General features: G+C 34.7%; 1 protein-coding gene across 2 annotated transcripts; it reads right to left on the minus strand.

Annotated features, from left to right (window-relative positions):
* Positions 1-741: 741 nt before the first annotated feature.
* LOC108486208 (methionine S-methyltransferase-like) lies at positions 742-13,211 on the minus strand. Of its 2 annotated transcripts, XM_017790113.2 has the most exons (12): positions 12,680-13,211; positions 12,257-12,450; positions 11,947-12,153; positions 11,752-11,847; positions 10,303-10,491; positions 10,045-10,233; positions 9,711-9,947; positions 8,385-8,519; positions 3,992-4,309; positions 3,650-3,829; positions 1,803-2,765; positions 742-1,210 (listed from the first exon to the last, which is right to left on the minus strand). In XM_017790113.2, exons 1-12 carry the CDS (start codon positions 12,891-12,893, stop codon positions 887-889), a joined length of 3,246 nt encoding a protein of 1,081 aa, XP_017645602.1. In that variant the 5' UTR covers positions 12,894-13,211; the 3' UTR covers positions 742-886. The 2 variants fall into 2 exon arrangements, with proteins under 2 accessions (XP_017645602.1, XP_017645603.1); XM_017790114.2 differs by lacking the exon at positions 11,752-11,847.
* Positions 13,212-13,500: the final 289 nt, after the last annotated feature.

Raw genomic sequence — 13,500 nt, forward strand, 5'->3', positions numbered from 1 at the left:
TTGGGAACCTACCGATGCTTTATTATAATTCCAAGAGAAGATAGACCAATTTTATTCCAAGCATGCGGCAAGGACGTCGCAAGATCAGGTGGGGGAAATTTGTTACAGGTTGCACAAAGAAACTCGCGACCAAGGCACACTCTGATATTCCTTCTTTTTCATTGAGGGCCATTCGGCCCTACAAGACTAGCTCATTGCATGGAAGAGACTCAATTTTCATCTACTTGAATCTTGGTTAAATTGTAAACATTGTATTTTATCAGAGGGTAATTATTATAAATTTTAAAGAATAAACATGTATAGAATTTAAATCCCTTAGAATTATTTTACCACAATTATAATTTGATATGTACCATTGGATCTGGAGAAACTCAACTATAAATAGAGCCCCTTTCATTTGTAATCATTTCATTCTTGATTTAAAGAATATATTGAAAGCATTTAATCAAACACTTGGTTTGCAATATTGAAAGCATTTAGTCAAACACTTGGTTTGCAATATTTCTCTTTGGCTTTTCTATTTATTCTTTGCTCTTTCGTTTCGAGTTTACTTCCACTTTGTTTCGATTTCTTAAAGAATTTCTACAAGAATTCTCATTTCTCAAGAGTAAACTTACTTAGGCAATATTTAAACTCAAAAAATCGCCTAAATCCACGTGATTTGTTGGGCTAAAATTCTAACCCAATGACATTTATAAAGAGATAGATAGATAGATAGATAATATGACATTCACACAAAAATAAACTTAAAATCATGAACTGAGTCCCATTATCTTATGCTTAAAGAATGTTTACAAGGTAGGAAACCACAGCTTTGTAAAGCACAAGCCCAACCAAATATATGCTTTTGTTGTTACAGCAAAGACTTAGAAAATGATAGTATAATTCAGTTATCGACTATGCTTTTAAATTTGACTAAGCAAGCCAATGCTTGCTCAAATTCACTCTCTTCCAAGGCAATGGTGAAGCGACAATAGCCTGGAATTCCAGTCCATGATCCACTGTTGATGCACAAGCCAGTTGTCTTGGCAACGGCTTCCCTCAAGGATGCATCAGTTAGCTTAATTTCATAGGTGGCATCTTTTTCACCACTGCCTGTATGTTTAAGTGAATGGTTGACCTTTACAGCCTTTCCGAGGAAAGAGGGCTTTGCCACCATGGAAACACCAGCACAGGGTCTAAGCACATCCCAGCCACAGTTTTCAAGGACCTATTACAAGAATAGTAGCAAAGAGAAGTTAAGTGCTAAGGTTGAGAAGAAAATACAACCTACAAAACTAGCATTCAAAACAATCGACTCAAGGAGAGTAAATAAGACATTCCAAAGGGTAGGATAAACATGATTAGGACTTGCTGTTAGAAAAAGCAGTTTAGTTATTGCTCTAGCTCAATCCTTGTTTATTGCAGTGGTAAGATAAGATTTAAATCCACACCTGCTTTAAGTATGTAACTATAGATTTCACACCATGTTGAGATACAAAAGTGTTAGAAATGCATATTCTATCCAAAAAAAAAATGTTAGAAAAGTATAAGAACAAGAGAGAAGGCATGATCACAAAAATGCAAAGGAATGTTCGACTCTGATGGCCTATATGCACAGGGAAATACACAGGCTATATTGTCTAAATTCTGAATTCCTGTTTTTGTTCATAAAAGAATGCACTATTTATTTAAGATTCTTACTAATTTAGAAAAGAATCAAGAATATCATATCGCAATCCCTTATATATTCAAATATTTAGTACTATATCACATAGACAACGAGAGCAAATACCTCAGGATGTAATGGGGAGAAAAGTTACCTCTTTTAAACACTTCGCTCTGTTTTCCAAAATTCTTATTTGTTCCATAGCAACATCCAACAAACCTCCTTTCTGCTCTATCAGAGACAACAACTTCTTGATTGTATATTTATCTGTACAATGAGGTTTGCTTAAGCCAGGAAAGCTATGAAATGCTTCAATTAGAATTGGTTCATTTAGAGCCAGAAAGGCAAATTTGAGTGCTCCACTAAGCAGTTTCAGAGACAGCCCTCCAAGCAGAGAAACACAAAAAGAGGGGTTGCCAGAGGAAGATATTTTTGACAAACAGCTCCCCAGATTCCAGCCACCCCTACCTTCATATTCGAATTCCAGTCCTGAGAATGAAGTATCAATCACCACTCTTGCCCCAAATCTTGCGCATGCACTTAAAATGTTTTCCATCTCTTGGTTGCTGTAAAGCAAGCCAGTTGGGTTGATTGTTGGACCAGAAATATATACCCATGGCTTTTTCATAGTCTCAAGCGCTTTAATGAGTATCTCCTCTGTCAGCTTAAAGCCTCGCTCAGGGTTTGTGGGGATATGTACAGTGTTCGCTTTCAAAAATTTGGCAACAGAAACATAATTTCCATTTGAGCCATCAGGAAAGCACATAGTTCCCCCTTCTTGGATGCAGCAAAGGACCAGCTTACTGAAAAGAGCTTGTGAGCAGTCTGAAAATATAAATTCTGTGCCGCTATCAGTTGGGAACCCATATTCGGTCTGAACAAACTGCTTTATACAAGGAGTAACATCAATTTCAGACTCAGTCATATTTTGCCGGGCAAAACTTTCAAAGATAGCAGCCTTAACAGGAGAAGGAACCGGAAGGAACCACTGATCCACATCCATACGTACAAGTGGGTACCCTTCATCAGAAATGGATAATTCAGCATTACTAAGGACCGAGATTGCAGAAGTAGTAAACCCGATCACCTCAACTGATTTGGACTTTTCAGATCTCCTCTATAAGAAGGTAGAAAAAGCTTCAACAATGAGAAATATTAGATTCAGAAATAACAAGGCACAGTATAAATTTATGTAATAATGCTGGTTTGGTTTCAGGCAGGATGATAAACAATAAAACCATTGATGAATGTTCAATAAAAGAACCGTTTAGAAATCACAAATCAAAACTTTTCCCTGGCTCCTCATCCAGGGCTATTATGAGCAAGCCAGGCTGAGTTCTTCCTTCGTCAGGCTCAGCTCTGCTAACCTAAAAGATCTTGAACAATTCAAGCTCAAGTTAAGCTTAATAAACATTTTTCAAGCACAACACAGCAGAGTTAACCAGAATCTAATCAAAATAAAAGCTCTAGGTGAAACACAACACCCGTCAAGTTCTCAGTCTAAGCTAAACAGCACATAATTAGCTATTCTGAAATAATAGTTTTTTTATAAATACAGACGGTTTTAATCTACCATATATCTCCTTTTGATTGGTATAAATAATGGATTGAATTGTGCTAATTGTAAAAGACATCAGACAAAACAAACTATCAAGCTTGTCATGAATGGCTTATACAGTTTGTTTTGAACTTGAGCTTATCAATTTTTTAACTCAGTTTTTTTACCGAGCCTGGAATAGTATTCAAACTCATTTGTTAAGCTTCATAGATGACTATAAAGAACTCTAACCGAGCTAGCTCTCAAGTTTGTCAATTAACAAACTAACACTTTCAGATCAAGGAGATGTTTTAGTGCTTGCCTTTTCCTGCTGCTAAGAGATAAGAGTCCCAGTAACTTTTGTTGTCAATCTGAAATCTATCTACAATTTTGCTAGTATAGCATGCATTCTCAATGGAATCATGGTGTATCTATTCTATATGCTCAAGAATTAATTCACAAACCTCTAGATTTGGATGTCTGTCTGTAAGTTGAAAAGATAGAAGCTCATGAAAAATACAACCATAATAGTACTGGCTAATCAATGAGGTATTCCCTTCAAGTATTTCAACAGTTTTTGACAAGGCCTTCAAGATGGCCTCTTCTTCTGAAATTACGAAGGCAACTTCTAAATCTGAATAAACCTGTCAAGAGGTTTTTGTCAGAAAAAAAAATGAATTTTTCAGTAATAACACACTGAAAAGAAATGGAAGAGATTGGAACTGATAGTCAAGTCAATGGCTACTGAATTTAACCACATAAATAGAAATCCCCATTGTGATTGACCTAGTTTCCTTAAAAGATACCTGATTCTTTACCAGGCCACAAACGATTGCTGCATGTGATGGCAAAGGAGTTCCTGACAGATATTTTAGTACCCCAATGGTACCTGGAAGGCTGGATAATTCGAAGTGATCAGATATGTCTAAGAAAAGGCGAGACCCAATTTCTCCAGTGGCATCTAATAGTTGCACAAAGGCTGAACTAGTAACAGCCTCAAAATGAGCTATCCCAGTGACCACAACCTGTGGCTTCAGCCTTTTTATAAGCTCTATCATTAAATCTGACTGGCGTGGTGCTTCAATGACAGTAACTACATCATCTGACAGTCCATTTTCTGCAGTCTGCAACATAAATATATAAACTCGGCAACCATATTGATGAAGAATCAGTTACTATACAATGGGGATTTGACTTGCATTGTTATACCATTTGGTACGTTTATTACTTTTTACAGATGTTATAATATATGAGATAGCAATAAATTAATTCATTTGGTAATATTTAGCTACTCCTATGCCCTATTTTTAACAAAGAGAAAGGAAAAATTTTCACTTATTTCTCATTTTTTACAAGAGTTTTTACTATCTTTCTAATATAAGTTTAAATTTGTGCACTATTCTTTATTTTATGTCTAATTATTGTAATACATATATAATAAATAAGTTTTTTCCTCATGTTATTACACTAGTGACCAAACAAGGCATTAGGATTTAGTTGTTTAACATTAAATGCTTCAGTTTTAAGAAGATTTTGGATACTGAATATTTGAGACTAAATATTGATGTTTTATCTCTATCTGTTCTTTCTAGTGTTCTCCCTTAAATCTTCCATTTCTCTCCCTATTTCCTATGTTTCTCCCTAATCGATTCTGGTTACCTCTGGTTTCCCCTCTAATTTGTACTCACTCTATTTCAAAGTGAATTTCCACTTTTCAGATTTCGTTGCTTACATTAAAAATTTTATCTTACCTAAAGTTAGTATTTCAAGGAAGAGAATTTCATTGTGGTAGTGAACATTGTTTGGAAACATACTAGTAAAACATTAAGGTGTACAACTTTGAAGTGAGGGAGCCACATATTTGTTCTACTTCTACATGCATTCTCGAGAATTATAATTAATTCTAAAGAAGCAAAAAGAACCAAAGCGATATAAGATTCTTTCCAGTACCACCAGTCTGTTGCCAATCAGATCAAATTGATTTGATTTGATTCAATTCAGTCAAAATAAATCAGTTTGGAGGATTTTAATTAATTTGAAATATTCAAACATTCCTTCTCAGGTTGTTTCTATTGTTTAGGATTCCATTTATTGTTCTTTTTCTAATAAAAGGCATATTTGGTTGTAGTCACAAATCTGTCATAACAATAGGGAGAATTCGACCAATGAGCCAACCTTGGAGGTTGGGCCTATTTAAATGTAATTCTGCCACAATGAATAGCATTTCAGATTATTTCTTTCAAATCCATTTTCATGCTACGAAAGCCTCTCTCTGAACCTTGATCTTTCCTGAGCAAACTGTAACGCCAAAATTCAGACTGGCTTGCAAAAATAAACCTCAGTTTCTGAGATTACCTCTGCTTCATCACGAACTATTAATCCAAGTCCAAGCAATTGGTTTGAAGCACCATTTCAGCAGATGACATGTCACAAGTTTAATGGACAGAATTTTGTCCAATGGTCATATTCCATGATGATGTTCATAGAAGGAAAAGAAGACTATCTCACTGGTAACGCAACACCAGCCAAATGAGAAAGATCCAGAGTTCAAAAAATGGAAAACAGAAAACAATAAGTTCAGGTCTTGGTTAATCAATTCCGTGAATAATGAAATGGGGTAAACATCATGTATTACAAAATGACAAAGGAAATGTGGGATGTCATGAACCAAAGCTATTCCATCAAGGAGAACACCTCAGAAATTTTCAGACTCTAACCATATGTTTGGATTAGATTAAGAGAGAAAAAAAAAGGAAAGTAAGAGAGTTTGGATAGACCTTTCTATTAAGAAAAGAAAATAAAGGGAAATTGAGAATCCCTTCCTTCCCCTTAAAAAAGCTTAATTTTTATTTACTCTATTTTTTTTGGTTCAATTGTGTTTTGAATCTAGGCTATTCGTGGGGAAGGTGTACGTCCTGCTAATAGGCCACAACTTGAGGTTCTATTTACTCTAATTTGATGTGTTGACTAATTTGACAGCAGATAATTACTGTATATAGCTAATTACAAGCGATTCAATTTATTCAATTAGCTTATGTTTAAGGATTTAATTTTCTTTTTTCCTCCTATTTTGATTATATAAATACCTATATATTTTTCTCATTGAACAAATCAACAATATATAGAAATTCTTCTCCCACTCTTCTCTTCGATACTATTCTCTGATTTTAACATGGCATCAAAGCAAAATTTCCAGATTTGGGAAGAATTTCTCTCAAAATTTTCGAAATCCCAAAACCCCGGATTAAAAATTTTAGTACTTAACCCCTTAGGCTCACCGTTTTTTATCACTATCCCTACCAAAGGAATCGGAACCCCATCGCCAGCAAAACCCCAGATTTCATGACCAACAAACCTCCACGTGAGCCCTTATGCACCTCTGTTAGCTTCTAGATTCTACCTAACGTGCTGGCGTGTAACATCCACTCTGTTGGAGTTCCTTCTTTCAATTGCCACTGTCAAGCTCGGTGCATATTTACAGTCCACCTCTTATGATCTTGATGTCATCTGGGACAGCTTAGACATCTACGAATTAAGCTACTGTTGGGTAATTTAAGCTACTGCTTTGGGATTCTTTCTGGCCATTACCACCAGCCTATCTTTTCCTTCAGGAATTTCCATTTTTTCCTGCTTGTGTTTCTCTTCTTTTTTCTCTAGCATTCATAAAATGACAAGAGGATACTTATTGCTACCAGCTCTAACAATCCTTCATTTCAAATTACTGCCATAAAACTTGATGGGAACAACTATCTTGCACAGTATTGATCATCAATTCCATGCAACCCTAGATTTCTAGAACATACTTGTTGCTCAACACTGCATCAAAAATATGAAAAGCAGCTGCTCTCACCTGCTCACATATTGGGAATAATGCTCAAATTTTTGAAATCTGAAATAAGGTTCACAGTACTAAGCATGGTGAGATGACAATTTTTTAATATTTTTCTGAACTAAGAAACTTATGGTAGGAGCTAAATTATTATCAAGACTTTCAAGCAAATTGTATTGGAGATGCAGTAATGTTTCATAAGTGAGTTTATGGTTTTCTGGCCAAGTTAAACAATGAGTATAATCAGATCAGGGTTCAAGTCTTTAGAAAATCCCTGTTTCCTTCTCTTGAGCAAGCATACTCTTATCTTGAACAAGAAGAAAGTAAGAGTTATGCTCTATACAACACCTCCTTGATTTGTTCACAAAAGCACTGAATGGAAATTGAGTTCATAATTTATGTAACAAGCTGAGCCTGATCAATTTATGCTCCAGCTTGATGGGAGTGCTACAGACAGAATCAATTAGTTAGCTGATTATTAGGGATTAATTAGAACATTTACATTGATTTATTTCCTTTTATAAATCCTATAACATGTGTATATATACCTCACAAAATCAATAGAAATTGACTCATCATTTCCTCTCAACATTCTTAGACAATTGTGAAAGTTTACCAACGCCACTTGCTTCAAAAATTTGCTTTAACTTCTTCAACAACCTTTTAGCTAGCTGTGAACCAACTACCAATCCACTATTGACACAATACCACTTTGTTGTTGGGTTTTTCTTAACTTTAAGTTTTTTAAATTACTTTTTTCTTTTGAGTTTATAAATTTAGGATTTATTTTTTCTTAATATTTTTTAAATTATTTAAAAATATATTTGTCCAAGGATTTGGAATTTTGCTTCACAAAAAAGTTTTACCTGAATATTCTTTTATATGTTTTTTATTTTTGATTGGTTTTTGTATGCGGTTTGTGCAAACCAATGAGTCTGGGTGGTAGCTCCTAGAAGACTTGGCTGGCAGTTTATTTATTCATGTGGATATTATTTAATTTATATATATATATATATATATATATATATATATAGGGTTCAATTGTAGTTTCTTTTTTGCCTGAACTTCTAAAATTTATAAAATATAGTTTAACATAAAAAATATTAAAATTTTGTAGCAAATGGTAAGGATATATATGCAATGGACAAGCCATATTGACCGAAATGGCCTGAAGCATACAAAATTTTGACTGAAACAAAATGCCTAAACTATGTGATATAGGAACGGTACAAACTACTATGCTTCCTTGCACCCCCCCCCCCCCCCGGGTGGCTCTGATATTTTACCCCAGTTCAGTGCAAATTAAGTTTGAATACCTGTCTAACAACTAGCTTGCGTCATTTACACACCTAATTCAAGATATGCCATACCTCAATTGCCAAAGATGTTAACCATTTCCTGGGTAAGTTCCGAGTCAAATGCTCATCAACAATTGCAAGATTGGGGGAAAACAGCCGCAGGGCATTCTCAATTGCCACGGTCCTTGAAGGAAAGACAACAATATTCTTGCATATTAAAGAAAATGATGTCAGAAGAACAGATGATAAGGTTCCAAGAGATGCTAAATCAGCATTTGTTCATGCACTACAGTCTCCTTTTAAATTAAGAAAAGAAAACAAGGATTGCAGCTGTATGAAGTATCTTACAATGTTCAAAGATTTTAAATTTTTGCATCAAAATCATAAATTGTACTATAAAAAACTCTTACATCAAGGATTACAAAAGAACTTTCAATCCACTTCAACTGTTGACATTCAAATTCTGACAGTTTTTGGAGTTCAATGTAAAAATGCAGGAAACCACAAAGAAACTAACCACAATTGGTAGCAGGAAGAAAGGGAAAGCCATAAGATCATCTTCAATGCCATTTTATTGATCAAGCATCACAAAGCTAAGACCAGAAATAATCATAGGATAGCCTTAAATGGTTTTTCCCAATCATTCATTGTAAGAATAGTCTTAAAAGGTTTTGCTTATATCAGACAGCAGAATATGACTAAGGATACTGAATAAACCATTGAATAAACTCAAGTGGATGACCCTAAGTTAATTGTTGTTATATAATGCAAAAGTATACCATGAAAGGAAAAAAAAAAAAAAAAACATGATAACCTATAGTTGTATATAGATCAATAAAATTTATCCATGACAAAAGGTATGTTTTTTAGTAATGAACCTATTTAACTTCCCTGGGAATAATTAATTACATACTGCCTTATTAAAGCCTTTTAGTCTTGTACCACTTGAAAATATAAAGGTATCAATCAAGTTCCTAAAGAGACAGTTGTACTAGTAACAAAAGTATGTCATCACCAATTATTTTCTCCTTTTAAAAGACAGAAAATAACTAGAAAAGTGTAAAATAATGTATTAAACAGATAGAATTTATATAGAATTTCCTTTTAATAGACAGTTACATGACTGACTACCATCCTAATATGATATCTAAAAGGATTTAAACATTGGACAGGGTTTTCAACATTTTTCTATAATAATACCAGAGCCTTTTCTCCTTTAATTACTTTGCCTTAACACATAATAATATTAAAAAGGAAATGACAAAAATTTTGATTTGCAAAAGAGAAAACAAAACTTGAGCAAATAACTAATATATAGGCACAGGAAAAATCACTGATAAGGTCAATCAGAAAAAAGAAAAGAAGGGGAAAGAAAAAGAGTCAAGTACGTATTCTTACATCAGCTGTAAGTGGAATATGGTGGTAAGTTTTCATAAAGCCAGCAATTAGATTACGAAATCTTTTGCATCCAGCTGGTGGCTCATATGGGAAGCAGGAATTCTCTTTCAAAACACTGGAAAGATAGGCCAGGAATGGAATCTTCTCATCCGCAACAAAATCATCTTCAAAAGATAAATCTAAAGAGCTACTGATCTCTTGGAAGCCACTTCTAAGAAATTCAAATATTACCTTGACCTATCAGTTTAAAAGAACAATCAGCCATTTTATTTTTCTCCGATCAGAGAAAAGAAACATCCACTTTCTAAAAGCCAAAATCTTGATAGACTGCCACCTGGTTTGGTTGACGAAGTTGACAACTGTAAACTGATAATCCATGAGAGATACGGCCACCAGCCTTTCCATAGGCCCATGCTGTGCGAGCACAAATAGGTTGATCTCCAGAAAGCCCCATAAAGAACTCAAAACGGTGTGGACTATTCTTCTCAATTTCAACCAAGGCTGAAATATCAGTGTCCCCAGCCTGTAACAAGATCTCAGCTTACCATATTTGGATGAAAAAATAGTTACAAGTGAAAAGGGATTTACATGCCTGAAGAACTTTGGTTTGCCAAAGCCTGGTGACACGGAAACCCCGTCTTTCAAACAGGCGTCTACAAACTCCTTGTCCAGGACGGCCTCCCATATTGAAGATCATAATACCTGTAGGTTTAATGACAGCAATTCCTTCCTCAACTGCCCTGGCAATCAGACCTAAGCCAAATTGATCCTCAAGAAAACCCTAGAAAGGAAAAATGAATGAAATTATTAAGTTGATTTTTTTTCTTGTTCTTTTTGTTAGAATAACTTGGAAATATATTTACCGATGTGAGAGATATTATTGCATTAGCATAATTAATAAAGGAATGATCCAATGATTGAAAGAAGTTAGAACATGCGTTAATGATAACATGAGTCCATGAAGTTGATACGATACAAGATAAGAGTTCAAAGTCCGCAATTTTTTTCTTGACAGAAAAAGCTCTAAAATTTTGTGTCCCGATAAATTGTTATATGCCTACATTTCCAGAGTTAAGCCAAGTTGATCTTGAAAGAACTCTAGATATATAATAATAGAAGAAATAGAAACCCCCAAACATTGTTCTTTCCATCTACCAATGAGACGATACAAGAATGAATACACTAATATCTACTCTGACTAATTACTATAGTTTATCCATTATAAGCATAATCGAGCATGTGATATCTATTCATGGATGTAAAGGTTCTTTTTCCAAAATAACGGTCTGCGAATATTACAAGAACCACTGAAATTGTGTTCATGGATACAGGGCCATACCAAAAATGAAAAAAATAATGAATCACAGAAAGTCAAAGAGCAAATAAGTTTAACAGGAAAAACCTAGAGAAAGGCCTTCAGCCTTAGACTCATGTCCCTATCATTGCTTTTACTCTTCTAAAAAACCAATAAGCTTTGGAGATCATTCTCCTGGTTATTCCACCTAAGACCTAAAACAATCCTATTAAGCGTACTAAAAGGGGTCTACTAGACATTTAACTAATTTAATAGATTTCCAGATGAAAGTTGATCAAACAGAAATAATTAAATGCAACGACACTACAAACATCCAGCCAAAATTCCAAGCATTTTCCAATAACATTAACTTACATCCCTACTAGATGAATTATAAGTTTAAGCTGCTAATATGAATTTCTGATGTTCAACTATCTTGATAAGCTTACAAGCTGAATTGACAGGATCCAATCACTGGAGATTTCTAAATCAAAGGTACCATACAATAAGTCAGCACATTATTCCAACTCTTTTAATCAACAAGAGCAGGGAATAACCCTAAATTTCTTTGGAAGTGCACCAGACAACATGTCTTGGTTATAAGTAAAGTTTACAGTCCAGAGGAACCTTAATCATAACCACAACTATCCATTAGCATTTAGTCAGATATCTGGGCTTGTAGCACATTATTAAGATTCTAACCCACTAAACATTAATTAGTGTGGAACCAATAAGGTGTCATCCAACCTGAAGTGCACAATAATTACTCAAAGAGTGTAGAAATTCCTCGCTTGCATTTTCCGTGATCATTTTGGACATGGCCTCTGGATTTGGATTAAGAATCTGGAGAAAAAAATTAGAGGAAGTACTGTGGGCCTGGGGTTTCATGTAACTTCATTATTTACTATATTAAACCATATAAGTTGACAACTGTGACAATACCTGAGGTATGCATCCAACAATTCGTTCAAGTTTAATATCATGTTCCCTACAATAAGATAGCAGATCAGATTCATGAAACTCCACCCTATCCAGTAAAGTTTTCTTTTCTGCATCATATATCGGTTGGCCTTTCTCATCAAAAGCATTCATGTATAAGTTTATGCAAGAAACCTTCACAGCTCTTGGATTTATATCAAGGCCATAAACCTGCAGAGTTTAATTCAGGCACATAAAAAGATTCATAACTCGGATTGAATACCTAAATTGTCCATGCATAAGGAAAATGATAGGGTACAAAAAGAAAAAACACCTTAGCAGGCAACCATTTCTCAGCAATGGCTATAGTTATCCATCCATTTCCACAGCCAAGCTCAGCAACTGTCTTTTCCTTGAAAATGGAATCTGGGTGTCTATTGAGTCCTTCATAAAAGGTAAATGACCAGTCTTCTGGCATAAAAATGCTAGGGATCATCATCATTGTCAGTTTCTTCCTTCCCTGATAGCCTGAACATAGTGCAAAATATGTTCACTATGAAGCACGACAAGCATATCACAGGCTATTTATAAGAAAGTTAACCATAAGTAAAACAGATGGAGCAGAAACCACTGCTGAATACAATGGGATTTAGTGTCCGTACAGTGTATGTGTGGGCCTGTAGGCAACGAAAAAGAAAAAGAATCCAACCAAAGACTACAATCGCTAGATTCTGTTGCTTGAATTATATATTCTTACCTTCATACCGATCCAAGTAAATGTCCTGTATCCGGAAATGGTATCTGTGGAAGCAATCATCGGAGGAACCGACCCGGGATTGAAGATCCGAAAGGAAGACCCGGGCTTCAGTGCGGGTCTTGGGATCCTCAAGCTTCTCCAGAAGCGATTTGAAGGCAGCGTAAGCAGCATCACCTGACTGCTGGCACTGCTTCAAAAATTCCTCCAGAGTCATTTCCCCCCGCGCCCAAATTATTTTCTACTCTTTTTTTTTTTTTTTTTGTGTGTGTGTGTGTGTGGCAATATCAGCTGACAGATAACAAATATATAATACTGAATGGTAGCATTAATAAAACACGAAAAATAAAACGAAAGAAATGAAGAACTTTGGGATTTTTGAGTTTTATCCTATTTAATCCCATCATCCTCGTATTCGAAACTACGAAATACGATTATCAGGACGTCCTGAGTGTGAGAATTAGACTAATATCTTTTCCTGGTCATCAAATGATAAATTATATTGTACATCACCTTAGAATAGAATTGATTTCATTTTAATTTTTTTTATCGAATTAATCACTCTCAATCAAAATTTCTTTAATCCACTCACAAATTACTCGGGTGATATTTTTTTACCTTTTACTAAAATTAGGGATTTTTCAATAATTATTCTAAAATACTTTTTATTTTTGTTTATTTGAAAGATAAAAATTTTAACGGCGGCATCATCAATATTTTAAACCTCTTTAAAAAGAGGGAATCCAACATAAATGACAACTCTATCACTAGATTCAAATGAGGAATGTCACATTTCATGGCCGAAGTAACTCAATCGACTTTGT

The sequence above is a fragment of the Gossypium arboreum genome, chromosome 6 (assembly GCF_025698485.1).
Source record: "Gossypium arboreum isolate Shixiya-1 chromosome 6, ASM2569848v2, whole genome shotgun sequence".
Taxonomy (NCBI): domain Eukaryota; kingdom Viridiplantae; phylum Streptophyta; class Magnoliopsida; order Malvales; family Malvaceae; genus Gossypium; species Gossypium arboreum.

Coding starts and splice junctions, on each gene's coding strand:
- LOC108486208 (XM_017790113.2), bottom strand. CDS start 12,893: ATGACTCTGGAGGAATTTTTGAAGCAGTGCCAGCAGTCAGGTGATGCT. Junction 9,948..10,044: donor AACTTCGTCAACCAAACCAG/GTGGCAGTCTAT, acceptor TTAAACTGATAG/GTCAAGGTAATATTTGAATT. Junction 8,520..9,710: donor ATATTCCACTTACAGCTGAT/GTAAGAATACGT, acceptor TTAATATGCAAG/AATATTGTTGTCTTTCCTTC.